Source organism: Rissa tridactyla, chromosome 6, assembly GCF_028500815.1.
Source record: "Rissa tridactyla isolate bRisTri1 chromosome 6, bRisTri1.patW.cur.20221130, whole genome shotgun sequence".
Lineage (NCBI taxonomy): Eukaryota > Metazoa > Chordata > Aves > Charadriiformes > Laridae > Rissa > Rissa tridactyla.
Window position 1 is genome coordinate 35588452 of NC_071471.1, and position 16124 is coordinate 35604575.

Sequence of the window (16124 nt, forward strand, 5' to 3'; positions counted from 1 at the left end):
AAAGCAAGGAAAAAAAATCCTGTTCTACAGCAGATTCTCATTGTAGTGTCAAATTCCCTTTCACTATGTGTTTAGAATTGTTTAAGTGTATACTCTCGTATTCATGTTAATTCTGAGTATAATAATATAAATTTCCTGAAAAGTATGGACAGAAAATGTTAGAAAAATCAAATATCCTTGGTTCAATACCAGACAACGAATATGGAGTTATAAATGAATAAATGAATACCTGCATATGACACTGATGAAGTATTTTCCCCAAATGGAAGTCACACTTCTATCAAATTAAGTGAAATATTCACATAAAGGAGAGAATAACTCTCAGCACAGAAGTGGAGATGGAGATGTACAAAAAGAGTATCGCATGGCAGTGTAATATTAAAAATATTAATTATCTTAAATAATTGTAGATGGAAGAGCTCAGTCTGATTAAATATTTATAGGGAACTATGTAGTCTGTAGTTTTTTTAATGTTCATAGGTTAAAACATGGGAGAGATCATTACAGAAGGTACAGGTCCATGGGTTGCAAGTTCTCTAGGCTAGCATAAGGTGGTATTTACTTAGGACCTGGAAAAATGATGCTGTATAAACATTCCTGAGCAGAACTGCTATGGGAAAGTTTAATACTAATATGCATTCTCTTTCCAATCTCCCTTCTACCACCCTTCTTCAGTGTACTGGAATATATTAAAGGATTATAGAAATAAAGCAAACTAACTTGCTTAATCTAGTGTCTCTTTTATTTAGTTTTATTGTCCATATGCTCCTTACTTTGTGATCCTAATCCAGATGATCCATTAGTACCGGATATTGCACAAATCTACAAGTCAGACAAGGAAAAGTGAGTATAACATATATGTATTTGTGTGTGTGGTCCTTGCAGGCGGTTATGTGCTATGCAGCTTCTATCTTAACTTTTAAAGATAGCCTTTTCATAGATTTCCACAGGATTAGATTTTGAAATCTTGAAAATACCGATCAGTGGAATGGCAAGCAGGAAACTGTAGGCATATACAGCTGTTGGATACTCACTATTTCTTTTTTTGTACTTAGTTGCATAAAACCTTCACCCTTCTGTGTTGTGTGCTTATTATATTCATTGCATGAAAAATTATTTCCCAAATATGAATTATTTATTGTTACTGTGATACTCTGGTTGTAAAACCTGTGCCTTTAAGATGTTAGATATAATCAACAAACTCATGTTTTTAACACAATTTTGTAAATGTAGGGTAGACTAATATTCTGTTCTGTTTAGTATTAAGAATCATCGTCACATTTATTGCAATTTGCAGTGTTTTAAAGAGAAAAAGAACCTCTCTTACTTTCTGGAACAGCTGTAGAATTTGCAGGACATTTCTGATCTTGGGTAGGTAACATGGACAGAACGTAACTGAAGCATTATGTGCTTCTGGACCAAACCTGGTTTTCATTTGAGGAGTTTTAACTCTAAAAGTACTGTACTGACTGAAACATCTATGCTGGAGTCTCTTACTTACAGTGCAGAGCCACCCGGATCTCCCAAAGTTCAGTTTTAAGGCTTGCTAACTTTGTTGTGCATCAATCCGAAGGAAGGTTTTGAAATACTGTATTAAAGTACATACATGGCTGAACCCTCACAATACCAGATACCAGGATTTAGAGGTCGCTAGCAAGCCCGATGCTTGGCAGAGCAGAGTTTCTTTCAAGAGCAGAACCTCTCTAGGGTGACTCCTTTTGCCACTCAAACTTTGAATAGTGAAATTTATGGATATCAAAGCAGTGGTGCGTTGATTTCTGCATTGATTTCTTAAGAGTTTTTGCAGTTGTGGCTGGCAGGAAGCTCAGGCCTTTTGTTCCACAGATTAGACTTCATGATTTCCAAAGGATTCCATGGAGGAAATACTATCTGTGAGATTTTTCCATCTTAGCTGCTTTCTGCTGATCAGTTTCTGCTATCAGCTGCTTGCTTCCCCTGGCCTTACAAACCTCAAGGACTTTATGCATGGAAAAGGTTACAGGATCAGTGATCCAGGAAGGAAGTATTTTGCTTACCACTGGGAGATCCTGTTGAACTCTGCTGCTGTAGGTGTTTTGAGCACAATCCAGGACTTAGTCTGCAGTCTATCAGCATGGCCTGAGCTGTCCTTTCTAACAGGTTTTTAGCACCTCTGGATTTTCTGTGTGTGTGTGTAATTAAGAAAGACTGAAACACAAGATCCATTTAGCATAGTAACAAGGAGCAGGAGTCTCTATGATTCTCCAAATACATCCAGTCCTAATTTGTCAAGAATGGAATAACCTTCCCCAAAATGAACCCATCACAAATTTTCTGATGGCCTTGACAATAAATTACATTTGTAGACAGCCTAACCACTGCTGTTCATCTGACTTCTTCAAGCTGTGGAGAAGATTATGGATTTAGTTTGGGGCAGGCTTTTTATTCTTGATACTTAAGCTGCTTTTTGGTAAGCTTGCTGTTAACTATTTTAATTGTTACATGCTTTGCCTCATTCTGTGGCACGTTTGTGATATCCAGAAGAATTTTTTACTTTCTAGTTAACTGACCGAGGAAATTGTTTGGTGTACCTATTTTTTAGTACTGAGCCATTGAAGACTTCTTGCAGTGCATGCTAGTGGCCTGTGGTTCCTCACGTATCACAGACCCATGAAGATTTGAGCATTGCTTTTACCTTGAGGACTGGATAGAGAAGGAATGATGTAGAAGTTACATGGAAGCCTATGGTCTAGTATTTCTTCCCCAGAGTAAGAATTACTAAAATGGCCTTTTTCTGACAATTCAATGTCCGGTACAATCAAATCGTATAACCCACTTCTGAAGTGCTTGAACTCTGAGGCTTGTACTGCAAAGCAGATCATATTCAAGCTGGGGATGTTCTGCCTCAGCTTCTGCCCATTTGTGTCTTGGCTCTTGTCCATCCACTTACTTAGTAGTGATTTCAGCCATTGTGCCTCCTGTTTTTGAAGGAAGCAAATGAGGGCTATTTCTCTATCTCCAGAACTTGAAATTTAATGATTGCTGGAGAAAGTGACAGAACGTGTAGTCTTGACTACAGCTTTATCCTCTTATGCTGATCACCTATTAAATTCTTTTAATCTCTGTTTGGATTTAGGAAATGAAGGATATGGGTGGTTACCCCTGACCATTTATCTATGGGTATTTTGCTATAAGTACAAATCCAAAGACTCGTATGGTAGCATATTCTTAAGAAAAAAACCAAACAGTTAGAACACAAGTTGCTATAGTGATCTTGAATTGATTTAAAAAAAACTTGTCACCGATTTCTCTGGAGGACCCAGGAGAAAGTGAAGCTAGTCTGAAGAGTGGAATGTAATAAATGTGAGGACCAGAAGGAAAGTTATTGATTCTCTGAGGACATTTACCTTTGGGAGTGCTAGTCAGCTTCATATCAGAAGGAAGAGACCCAAGACCTAAAATGCTTTTCGGGAAATTTTCCTTCCAGGTTCTGAAAAGCAGGATGGAGAATAAAAAAAAAAAAAATCATTGTGCCTTCTATCCCCACAGTTAATTGTACTGAATTTTATGCAACTAAAACGTGTGAACTTTGTCAGACTGTTAATAGTATACACATTTAGGAATAATTGACAACAAATTTTTGTTAAGGTACAAATAAGGGAACCGGTTGTGAAATGCAAATTAAGAATGCACAATGATATGCATTTTGATACAAACCTGTGAGATTGGTGTTGAGTCTATTTTAAATAGCTCTGATAGGTAGCCTTAGAAACTGAACGTATGGTGGGTATTTGTTTCTTGGCTTTTAGACTATTTTAACATTATTTGAATCAATGCTAGAAGTTGAAAAGCTCTATAACATCTGTATTAAGTAAATATGTGGCCATTGTCAATGTATCACTAACAGCTCTTCACTGTTATGCCTTCTTTCTGCATGTACAGATACAACAGATACGCAAGAGAATGGACTCAGAAATATGCAATGTAAACTTAAGAAGACTTTTTCATATACCACAGAGTACTGTAAGTCCTAGGGGTTTTTCAAAATTAGAAGGAAATGGAACACCTGTTTCAGTGTATCATGATGCCCCTTGAATTTTTTTCCACCCATGTAAGTGTGTTTCCGGAGCAAGGGAGAACAAACTTCCAAAAATAAACTTATGACTGTGATATGAATATTTATCCTCTTTGTATGCTTTGCAGAAGACATTTATTATGGTTTTTAAGTGTTGGACATCTACATCTTCAGACTACGAGATCCATAATGCAGTTGTAAAGCAACCAAATTATTTTTGCTGGAAAAAGTAGCTGGTTTTATGTGAGGAATACTGTATATGTGTCTTTAAAGTATGTTGTTTGTTTCATAAATGTGTTCAGATTTCATTTTGTTAGTTCACTTATATAATTTGTATGTGTTTTTTTTACTGTATAGACTAAATATTTTATTTACCATGTAAGTCATTTCATTTTAGACTTACTTGCTTGTGCACAGTATTGACAAGATACAACTGCTAGTAATGAAAATAACTGGAGTATCCCACCCATTAGGATATTCTAAAGACTGACTGCAGATATCTTAAAACCTAAAATGATCTTTGCACTGTAATTCTTTGTATGCTGATTATGGAGAAACACTTGTTTTTTTGATTCTGTTGCATACTTGACTTAATTTTATTGCAATGTGAACTAATTGCACTGCTATGTAGAAAGATACATAACCGTTTTGTTGCTATTCACAAAATGATTTTTGACATGTTGGCAACATAACACTATCACAGACCTTTTACAAATCTAAATGTAGCCTTTTCCATATAAATAAAATGCATTTTCTACTACTTGTCTTGGCTTTTTTTTTTTCTTTAAACAATGCATATCCTTAAAGTGCTTGTTCTAACATTAGAGAATCAAAATACTAAGTGTGCATGTGTCTTGTAGACAAAAGGGAAGATAAAGCCATGCATAGTGTACTACTTAGAACTGTGTTGCAATTAATTTTTACGCTAGCTTTAGCCTAATTTATTTAGCATGTTATGCCCATTGTTTTGTATAAGATTTCAAACAGTTTGATGACATGTTATATCTGTTTATGGAGGAAATACCACAAGAAGTGTTTGAAGGTCAGACACTTCAGCCAAGGTGGTGTATTTGCAATATCAGAATGTTACAGTAAAACATCTCACACTTGAAACTAACTTTTCTATTAACTGGTACTTCGTTTGCTTCAGACTATGCATGTGGAAAACGAATAGTGCTGGAGAGGGGCAGTCTTTCCTTATAAAGCAGATTAAAACCAGAACAATTTTGATTTCCTACTGTACATTCTTTTAGGGTATCTGAAAATAAATCTGCGTGACTAATGTTTTTTCCCTGCACATAAAAGAAAAGTGACTTGCAGTTGGGAAACTTGTCATCATAGGATACATTTTTAAGACTACAAAAATGTTTGGGTTTTTCTCTGTAATGAATGCCAGACTGGAATTTGGGTTGTGGGTGGGAAGTGTGCACAATGGAAGATATTTACCTTTGTGCCTGTGGACCCACAGCATAAATTGGTCATGTGTGGGGAAAATGTCACCTCTGCGCTGCCTTTTTTATCTATGATGTACCGATGAGGTTTTTTTGAAACAAAAGCCTGATGGAGAGCAGCTCTATTGATCTTAAAATATCCTCATTCACTTTAGATTGTAAGCTTGAGTAAAGGTGGGGGGGTTGTTATTCAAATGAGCGCTTCATTATACTTGAATTAGGCGGATGTAGCGAGGAAGGCAGAGCTGTTTTTTGTACTTATTGCTGAAATGGTGGTAGGAAACTGACCATCGGAATGTGTTCCCAGAGCTTTTATTTTTTTCCTAGATGGGTAGTACTGGAAGTTATTTAAATGTTTGCAATATCTGTATTATTGAACTGTGTGAAACTTGGAAGTTTGATATGCATTTTGGAAGAAACTTGGAAGTTTGATATGCATTTTGGAAGAAACTTGGAAGTTTGATATGCATTTTGGAATAATACTCGCTTTCTTGTGTTAAACACTTGAAAACACTTGTACTTCATTCAGCTGGTAATTTTTATGCTCTGTGCCAGAATGACTTCCCATCACAGGGCAAGACCAGCAGGATGATGGAAAAAACAAGGAGCAATGATAAGTAAAGCCTATTTATATACTTCTAAAAAAATATTGTCTTAACAGGTGTAGCCTTTATGATTCTTGTGATCTGCCTTTCTGCTTTCGAAGTGATACCTGGGATAAGGACATTACTACTTAAAACTTGGGATAAAGACATTATTACTTAAAACTTCGGTCTTTCAAAGAGTGGGTCAGATTTGATCTATGGAGATCAACATCTCCAGTTATATTCATCGTTTGTCTTTTAATGCTATTGTACGGCAGAAAAAAGCAGTGGTTGAAAGGTTGCTCCATCCTGGGCTGTTCACTGTGATAGGAAAAAAAACGCCATTCCCTCCCCATCCTTTTTTCCCCCTTTTTTCCCCAGGAGCGGTGTCACCGGTTTCATGTGTCATCTCGGCTGCCACCAGCTAGAAATGGGTGAAACTGCCTTTTTTGGTTGTTTAATCAACTTCGTTAATTTCCCAGCTCTGTATTGTTTTCTCCCAATAAACGTGGAAGAAATCCCTTGTCTCCTTCTCTTGACGGCTGTTGTCCCCTCGGAGGCTCCCTTAGGCCCGTGCCGGCGGGTGTTTAACCCGGGCGGGGGTGACATTGTCCCCCGGCAGGGTGACACTAGCAGCGCCGCGGGGTCACCTTGGCTCGGCCTTTACCGCCCAGAGGGGCGGAGCTGCCGCCCTGCGCCCCACCCCGCCGCCTGACGTCATCACGTCGGCCGCGCTCCCAGCCTGCCCCGCGGCGGCGGCGCGGAGGGCGGCATGGCGGCGGCGCTGGCGCTGCTGGGGCGGGCCGCGGCCCTCCTCGGCGGCGGGAGGCGGCTCCTCAGGTGCGGGGCGGGGGGGGGATTGGGGCTCCGGGGCTGTGGGGAGGGCAGGGGGGCACCCTTCTCGGCGGGCAGTGTCGGTAACCGGCGGTGGCGTTGTGTGCAGGGCCTGCGGCGGCTCGGCGGAGAGGGGCCTCAGCAGGGGGATCAGCTCGGAGGAGCGCCCGAAGCGGCCTCTGACGGCCTATTTCCGCTTCCTGAAGGAAAACCGTTCTGCTTTTAGGCAGAAAAACCCAGGTACGTCTCCTGAAGGAAAACCCGTTTCCTGAAAGAAAACCGCTCTGCTTTTAGGCAAAAAAATCCCATCCCGAAATCTAGGTATGCGGTCTGAAGGAAAGGAGAGGACGCCCGCTTGGCTTTGTTCTGCTTTTAGAAATATAGAGCCTTAGCGTGTCAGGTGCGCCAGAGGTTCTGTCATAAAGCTGCTGCCGCTTTAGCTGCGTACCGTGTTTTGCCTCCAGAACGCGTGGCGTAAAAATAAAACTGGAACAAAGTCCCACTTTGTAAAGCGAAACGCCATAAAGTCAATCGCCCCCATTTCTGGAGACCAAACCCCCCCAGTTATCCATTAGCATCCCAAAGGTAAATTCAGTATTGCCACACTCGCTGCCTGTACACCTGTCGTCTCGCTCTTCTGTACTTAATAACTCCAAAAAGTAATCATTTCCATGTAACTTTAAAAAGGCTTGAAGAAAAAGCTCACCTGGGCAATATATGTTAACAATGATTTGTGGTTTTCAGTCATTTTCAAATCTGTGTGTATTTGAAGTATGCAGTTGTAATGAGCTGTGTGTGGTTTTATTTTAATGCTTAGTAATTTAAAAACTCCACATACTGGGTTGCCTCAGTGTATATGGGAGAAAAAGTAAATGTGTTTAGAGAAAAATGGTTTTCTGTGGATATGCTTAATTTATGATAAAAAACTTCATTTATAGGCAATACTGTCACCCCTCTTGTCAGAGAGCAGCAAAATGGAAAGCTGTGCTGAGTTTGAAAATACTGTTGCAAGGAATGTTAAAATGTTTAAAGAACTGTTGTCATATCGGGGAAGTCATGAGGTAAATTTAAGTAGGGGGAACGAGTGGATACCCTGTTCTGCTTGGTAGTTCAAGAGTTCAACAGTCTGAAAGGTTGAGAACTGAACTGGCCGAGCTTACTGTAGTTACCTGTCACACCAGTGTTTTCCGCATGTTTCCAAAATTTGAATAATCTGCCAATAGATGTACTCTTATCTCATGTGCAAATTGAGAATTTTGGGCTTTCTTGTTCTAACAGATAACCTGATAATTTATTTGTTTTCTTTTATCATTGGCAAAGCATCGTATTTGCAAAGGTTTTTAAATTGGCGTACTTGGACTAAAATCTCCCCATCTGTCTTGTTTTTTCCAGAATTCTGGAAGTCAGGTTACTGATAAGAGATTAGTTCTGGTTTTCCACTGTTGAGATGGCTGAACTTTACATTTGAGGTGGGAGAGAGAAAGTTTTTTTTCTTTTAGTGTGAAGCAGAGGGAAAGCCTGTAAAGGATTTTTCAAGAAAAGAAAAACTTGTATCTTGTTTCCGCACCTTCGGGTTTGGTTTGGTTTGTTTTTTTCCCTTCACAAATTCAGGTCTGGCTTAGAAACATCATTAAATGATTATAGCGCAAGGGCCAGGGTCAAAGCAGTCAGCTAAAACCAGAGCAAATTCAAGTCACTGTAATTTTGTTTGTGGGAGAAGGAAATTACTTTTTCTTTAACCTTACTTCTGATGAATGATATTGTAAATAAAGGGCTTTATTAAAATAAAGATCAAGCACGTCTGCTGTATTGGGGGATAAGGTCACGTTATGCTTGCTTTGAAGAATCCAGAAGGCTCCTTTTGCCAAAAAAACTGAGAACTGGAAATTTTACTTTGGGTTTCTTCCCTGGCCTCCCTCACAAGTTCAAACCATCTTGCATTGTATAGAAAAGGATCCAGCTCAAAATATATTAAAAAAAAAAAAAAAAAAAAGGACTGTTGTGGAGTGGTAATAGCTGTCTGTCTTGAGATGGTGCTTCAGTTTATAACTATGTGCTTCATTCAAGTTTGAACCAAGAGCAGGAACTCTTCCCCCCCAAATACTACAGTCCTTTTTAACTGTGACACTAAGTTTTATCACAGAATCACAGAATGGTTCGGGTTGGAAGGGACCTTAAAGATCATCTAGTTCCAACGCCCCTGCAAATATATTTGTACAGGAAAAAGATACTAGTGACAGCCTTCCTTGGGAAAAATTGAAGGAGGTTACTAAAGATACAGTATTGATCTGTTATTTTCTTGCCTTCAAATTTCAATGTACAGAAATGAGCAACATGGAGCTGGTTAAAAAAATAGCAGATGCTTGGAAGGAGTTGCCAGCATCCCAGAAGCAGGTAAGTTTGTATCTTTGCCCTGTGTACTTGGAACAGTAGAGTGGAGTCTTTGCGGTTGTTTTACTTGATTTGGTGTCCTCTGTGCTTTTTGTGGTGTGTTTTTTTTATTCCTGGTTTGTTTTTTTTAAACAATAATAAAAAGCATATAAAGGTTCAGACATAAAAACAATTCTGAAGAGAATTGAGAGCTTTAAAGCACTCAGGGGAAGATACTTTGTTACTTCTACACATGACCTTATTTTTAGTATTTTTAATCTGTTGCCAGAGAAACAAATGAGACAGATCTCGCTCTGAGCAGCTGTCGGGCTGGGAACTGATATCTCATTTCTTTATGAGTGGTAATTATATATGTGTGCGTTACATGTATAACAACATAAGTATTGTAAAGTTGTTCTGCTTTCATATGCATAAGCGAGGCAAAACCTCAGTTAATTTTGATGAAAGGACCAACATTTTTTTCTGCTGGTTAGACAGTAACTAGAGAGCTAACTTACAGGTGACTTTAAGTTTCATCTAACATTTTTTGTCGTAAGTAGGGAATTTTCTTTTGAAGTGGCGGTTTCAAGGGATAATGTAAAACAACTCTGTGAATTGCTAACGAACCATTGCTGATTATAAGTGCCATTTATAGCAAAGTAACAGTCGTTCTTCCTTGATTGCAGTTAGGAATAGATTCAGTTAGTAACTAATTGCAGTTTTCTATCTAGCTGAAGTAATATCTTTGTTCGATAGAATTGGAGTGCTCTTACATCCCTTCTGGACTTCTGGCTCTGTTGTGCCTCAGTATAAAATATGCCTTTTCATTTGTATGTCTGAAACAGAGAATGGGATGGTGATTTTTCAGGTCTGCCTGGATGCTTGGTGCCCTGGTACCAAGGCCATGATTTTATGATGCTCTTGTACCTGTTACTGACCCATGTAGGAACGTCTTCAGTGACTGGAGCACTTGTGTGCTGCAGTGGGTATATGCACTTGGAGTAATTAATCACTTCAACCATCCTTCCTTTGTGTATGGAAGATGCTTATTACTTTGAGCTGCGTCTGGAGATTCATCTGCTGTTACCAGATTTACTGAGATAATTCATGCAAAGAGCACAGGTTTTGTGAATTCTTCTGAATCCATTCTGCTAATCAAACAGATTGAAATCGATACTTTAAAAATGTTATGTTCCAGTGTAGTGTGTAATATTTTTTATTAGGTTAGGAGCATTAGCTTGTTTAATGGTAAAATGCTTCTGACTGAAAGCATCTATTTAAGGCTGGTGATGGTTTGCGTTGCAGGTTTACGAGGACGCTAGAAAGACAGACTGGCAAAAATACTCAGAGCAGTTGGCCGCGTACAAAGCACAGCTAACTCCAGCCCAGGCTGCGGCTTTGAAAGAAGAAAGGAGAAAACGACTGGCAAAAAGAAGATCGTTCAGGGCAAAAAGAGTAAGTATTTGGAAGATCAGGTTTCCTTCTTCTCAAGGAACCTGAAGTCTATTTGTCTAGTATACAGAGCAGAGTTGAGGCATGTTTAGAAATATAAAAGCAACTTTCAGAATAATAAAAAAAGAAAACAACAAACCCAAAACAAAACAAAAAAAATCCATGGACTAAAATAATTGCCTGTGTTAGCAGTAATTTTAGTGGCTTTCCTGCGCTTGAAGAGCAGAACTGGCACATATCTTTGTGCTCACAGGTGGCTTCTCTGTGTTTTTTTTCTTCGATTCCTAAAGCTGCCTGAGGAATGATGGGCAATAAAAGACATTTGAACCAGCAGCACTTTCTTTGGTTGGGAAGACATCCAGAAATAGCTTTCAGAAAGGCTGTGCGTCTGTTACTTCACTGGCCCCTACATGCTGTTAGCTGCTTGAAGTAACCTTATTTCTTCCTTTCTTTGGATTCTGACACTTTGCTGCCTCTGTAGCTGCTGACATGGTGAATTAGACGCCTCTCTCAGTGTCCTTTATTGACTAATTCATACAGGTCATCTTCCCTATTCCCTTTCAGCTGGTTTATTTATCAATCCTGAGAGACAGAACTGTCTGTAAAGGTACAATAGTACGGTTTGTCCACTGGCAGAATGGGTTGAAGGGGTTACTTACGGCTTGTTCATTTCTGCGAATTAAACTGCTGGTGTGATGTTGCCCCGATTGGCAAAAGTGAAATTAATTTGGTTTAAAATACCCCTGCTTAGAGGAAGTAAGCGCATCCATCATTTGGCTGTACTTTCCCTCGCTCAGCATCATCCCTGTCAGCAGAGCACTCGGATAGCAGAAACCTAGTGGATTTAGTAACGGTCTTTGGTTTCTCGAAGACATAGCTGAAGTAAGACTCAGTTTTAAAATGCCTTCTTTTTTTTTTTTTAATGTCCAATGTCTGAAAATTGAAGTTGTTAGCTTTTCTTAATATAGTTTAGCATTAGTCTTGACAAGCGGTGAGAACAACCGAAGCGTCTTGACGTACAGTCCAGTTTACAGAATAAAATTCAAAAAAAAATGAATATAAATTTGAATCTGATTTTTGTATAAAATATAAAGACAAATGGTAAGTTTAGTTTTGGAAAAAGGCATGCTTGGTAGATAATAACTTTTCTTGTTGTTTTTAAAGGAAATGACTGTGCTTGGAAAACCTAAAAGACCTCGTAGCGGCTTTAACATTTTTGTGTCCGAAAACTTTCAAGAAAGTGAGGGAGTTTCACCTGTGGTAAGCCAGGAAAGATTGTTCTTTAAAATAGATAGATTGTACTGAGAAAATCTGTTTCGGATTCTGTGACTTTCAAAGAAACTGTTCAACAATTCGGTATCTGGATTTTGCTTTTCTTAGGTTTATTTTTTTTTTAGGCTGTGGTGAACTTCTGGCTGTACTGCTGGTGGCATGTCCTATATAAACCGCTGTGTGGGTACACAGACTTAGAATATTTGCCCTGTTTTTTGCACTTCAGCGTTACAGACCTCATCTGTTCCTTCTGTGAGGAGAGAATTCTACTTTTCTTTGTTTTGGTGTAGAAACACGTTAGTTTTTCAAACGGTTGTGGTGGTCTGCTACCATTTCTGTAGCGGTGGTTATTGTACTCCTGTAGCACAGTCAACGTTACGGAACGTGCAAGAGCAAAAGTCACAAGTTCCAGCAAAGTTCTCAGCAAAGTCACAAGTTGCGCGCAACACTGTGCTTTGGGGCGATTTAAGTTGTGCCGGTGGATTGCTGCACTGGAAGCGCTGAAGACCTCCCCTGTGTGCCTAACTAATATGTTCCTTACCCTGTGCATTCAGTCAGCAAATCGGGATGGTGGAAATAAAAAAAACAAGGAACAAACAATGCACAGGGCAGGCATCTGCGGTCAGCTGAGGCCCAGTTTGAAGACACAGGCAGCAAAATACCCCTGTAGTGGTACAAAGTTTCCTGTGGTTAATAAACGTGGTTAATAAACATGGTTAATACTTCAGTGGGCTTGGCTTAAGTTAGGGCTTGGTTTAAATGAAGCCAATATGCGCGGTGGGAGGTGGTTGTGTTGCTATAAACCAGCTCAGCCCTTCTGTCTGTCTGCTTTTGCAGCAGGCTAAGTAACGTACACTGCTTCCTGCTTATATTATTTATTATTTACCTACATTAAGGGGGTGAGGTATTAAGCCCACGTGACTTTGTGCTTTTTTTTTTACATTGGTTTATACTTGGCTTTTACTAGTGTGGCATTCTCTGTGGTCAGTCTGCTGTTGAAATAATCCTAATATATTGCATATTCTTTGTCCTGTAGGCAAAGCTGAAGCAGTTATTTGATTCATGGCGAAAACTGTCCAACTCTCAGAAGCAGGTATGTCAGTGGATTTCCATGAGGCTCTGGTCTAATTGTAAAATTACCAACTTTAGCCAAAATTAATAAATTCTTAGAAAATCTTAGACTTGGTTATTCAAAATACTAGTCCTGAGGAAAATACTCTGAGAAGTTATTTATGTGTCTTGGAAAGGATTGTCATTACTTTTTTCCATAGTAGTGACTATTTCTTTCACAGCGTCGATGAAATGTGAGCGCGTGGGATAGGATGGCAGTTCTGTATGCCCGGAAATGGATGCGGAGTGGCATCTAGGGAGGAAGGTGGAATAATTTGCAACGGTTTGATTTTTTTCTAATAATATATAATATGTTTAAATGGCAGCATAGTCATTTGCTGCTCATGGAAAGGCTTTTGACAGGTAAAAGCAACAGAAATCTATCTTGGGGATAGTTTTCTGCCAGGTTTCTTGGTATGTTGAAATAGGAACCTGCAGATGTGTGTATGAAAATATATACTGAAATAGAAGAAACCTCCAAATTTTCAAGTGTTCTGTATTTTTCCATCCTTCCTCCTGGCTGCCCTTCTAGATTGTTTCGAATGTGTACTTAGAACACGCACTAGGTTCACGTTCTTTCTGCAGAAAAAAAATTTGAAGTAGTTGCGCAGAAATACCTGTTCAGCTAGCTCTGAAGGTAGTGCTCCAAAAGCCTTAGCTTTTAGGAGTAATATTGAATAAACTTCCTCTTCAGGAACGACCCTGTGTTGATATAAGCATAATTCAATGCTAAGGTTTTAGTGCAAGTTTGATGTTTTGTTTTTTTAATTTGCTGGAGGTGAAAGTGAACACAATTGTTCTATGACCCGATGATCCCTCTGGAAGGGGAATCGGGGGGAAAAAACAAGGAAACCCGAGGGTTGAAATATAAACAGATGTAATAGACCAAGACTAGGTAATTAACATTAGTAATACTAGAGAACCAGTATTTATCCCAATACCAATATAAAATATACGAGGATTATACTGAGCCAATTCTCTCATCAGGGAGCTGTGCATTCCCAGCAGGGACAGCAAATGTGGGACACTGCGAGCGCTGTGGCTTCGGAAGGGAAGGGCTCAGGGCTCCGGCACCAGGGTAAGGAGTTCTCAGGATCGTAGAAGAGAGAGAGAACTCCTGAGCAAACTTTCTAATTTATATTGAATGTGGTGCTCGTGGTATGAAATAATCCCATTGGCAGCTCGGGTCAAGTGCCCGGGTCTCGCTCCTCCTCATCCCTGCGCCTGGGGAGCTCGAAAACACCGAGACCTTGAAACCCACACACACCAGAGCTGCCTATAAAGTAAATATTTTCACAAATTCAGACACCAGAGCCTTCTAAAAGTGCAGTTTTCCCAGGCATTAGAAGGGAAATTAGTCCTGTGTCACTCAAACCAGGACAGATGTGCCCTGCACAGGTCTTGTTCTGCGTCGCCTTCATTACCCTGACAAAGCCCCTTCCCTAATTGTCGATACCCAATTTTCTTCCAGCCGTACCTGCAGCTCGCTGAAGATGATAAGGTCCGGTACGAGAATGAAATGAAGTCATGGGAAGCAAAAATGGTTGAACTGGGGCGTGAAGACCTGATACGTTCCAGAAAGCAAAGGTCAGAAAAGAATCCTGCTGAAACTGAAATGGCCAAAGCTTCCTCACATGAAAGCAAGACAAAATCAAAGTTGAGAAAATCAGAAGAATAAAATGGTTAAGTATTTTATATTGACTCCCCTTTGGTTGTGATGTCTTTCTCCTGCTGTGTTAATGCTGCAGTCGGCATTAGCACTGAAATCTGGAAACCCCGTAAAGGGCCTGCTGGAGAAGTAAAAAAAGGTGATCAGGTAAGAGAGGATTCAGTGTCTCTCGGAACTGTCTGAATTAATCATTGCAGGGGAAGCCTCGACTGTCCAACAATAACCGGTTAATCAAGCTGTGAATAGTGATACTGACATCAGCAGAGCTCTCCAATAATGGTAGAGAACAGATAGCTTTTATAAGAAATTTTTTATGAAAGCGAGAATATTCTACAACGCTACCATCTAAATTCTGTAAATAAGAGCTGAAATCTGAGTTAATGCTGCTGTGTTTTATTCCCTCCATGGTATCGGTTGTGAAGAGAAACATTCTACATTTCAACAAAAGGCACAAGAATGGAAAATGCTAACTTTTATTTTATGCATCTGTCTTTTTTGTATGTGTCAATCTGTGTATACCACTTACACTGCATTTAATTAAAGACCATATGGGTTTTGTATAAACATAATCTTTATTGGACTTTTATTCTGTGGTTTTGTTTGGATACATGGAAACACTTTTGCCTTCCTGCTGTCACATTTGGGACAGCCTGGAAGGAAAAGACAAGGGTGAACTGTTAGAACTTTGGGTTTTGATGTAATAAATACAGGTATTTTGAAGAGCTGCTTGGTTATTTCTCCTGGGGTCTGTGTGTCTTAATGAAAGTCCCATAGGTATTTCGGAGAATGTATTTTTAGAATGCAGGCGAGCAGTGGATTTCATCCCTCCTGAATAACCCACAAACAGCTTGTGGGAGGTGGAAAGCCAAAGAGGGAGTCCTTTGCCCTTTTTTTATTTTAAATTTAGGGATGGTAACTGTGTCTTGAGTGCTCCTGGCTTTCCTCCTTTGCAGGAGGACACACGCTGAGGTCGCAGGCAGGAGGCTCTTGCTCAGCACCAGGTTCCCGGCAGGTCCCTGAGGGACCGATGTAAATAAAACCGCCGAAACTTACCCAGGTGGGGGGCGCCGGGCCGGGCACCGCCCCGCTGCAGGCCTCTGCCCACCTCCCGCCTTCTTCCTGTTCTCCCCCTCAAATCCATCCCGCGGGAAGGCTCCCCTGCTGCGGGGGGCGGGGCGGTTCGCGCAGGTTAGGAAGGATAATCCCGAAATTTTCCCCGAGGTGGGGGACTGCCCGCGGCCCGGCCCCGCCGCCTCCCCTCAGCGTCCCGCCCGCCCCGCGCATGCGCGGTCCCGCCGCCGCCCGCCCAACTCTCGCGAGAGGCGGCG

General features: G+C 40.3%; 2 protein-coding genes across 7 annotated transcripts in view; both read left to right on the forward strand.

Annotated features, from left to right (window-relative positions):
- UBE2D1 (ubiquitin conjugating enzyme E2 D1) overlaps positions 1-4814 on the forward strand; it is a 39497-nt gene extending 34683 nt beyond the window's left edge. For 4 of the 5 annotated variants that reach the window (XM_054204978.1, XM_054204980.1, XM_054204979.1 and 1 more), the window contains 2 exons: positions 750-843; positions 3922-4814. In XM_054204978.1, the coding sequence (XP_054060953.1) occupies positions 750-843; positions 3922-3967 (140 nt within the window). In that variant the 3' untranslated portion in view covers positions 3968-4814. Of the gene's footprint in view, positions 1-733; positions 844-3921 lie in introns of all 5 variants that reach the window. The other variant, XR_008466933.1, reaches the window with a different exon arrangement.
- Positions 4815-6801: 1987 nt separating this feature from the next.
- On the forward strand, positions 6802-15516 carry TFAM (transcription factor A, mitochondrial). Of its 2 annotated transcripts, XR_008466931.1 has the most exons (8): positions 6802-6929; positions 7033-7163; positions 9247-9317; positions 10599-10748; positions 11910-12005; positions 12143-12689; positions 13054-13110; positions 14599-14614. XR_008466931.1 is itself a non-coding variant. In XM_054204976.1 (7 exons), exons 1-7 carry the CDS (start codon positions 6862-6864, stop codon positions 14803-14805), a joined length of 780 nt encoding a protein of 259 aa, XP_054060951.1. In that variant the 5' UTR covers positions 6803-6861; the 3' UTR covers positions 14806-15516. The 2 variants fall into 2 exon arrangements, 1 of the variants encoding a protein (XP_054060951.1); XM_054204976.1 differs by lacking the exon at positions 12143-12689 and having other exon boundaries at positions 6803-6929; positions 14599-15516.
- Positions 15517-16124: the final 608 nt, after the last annotated feature.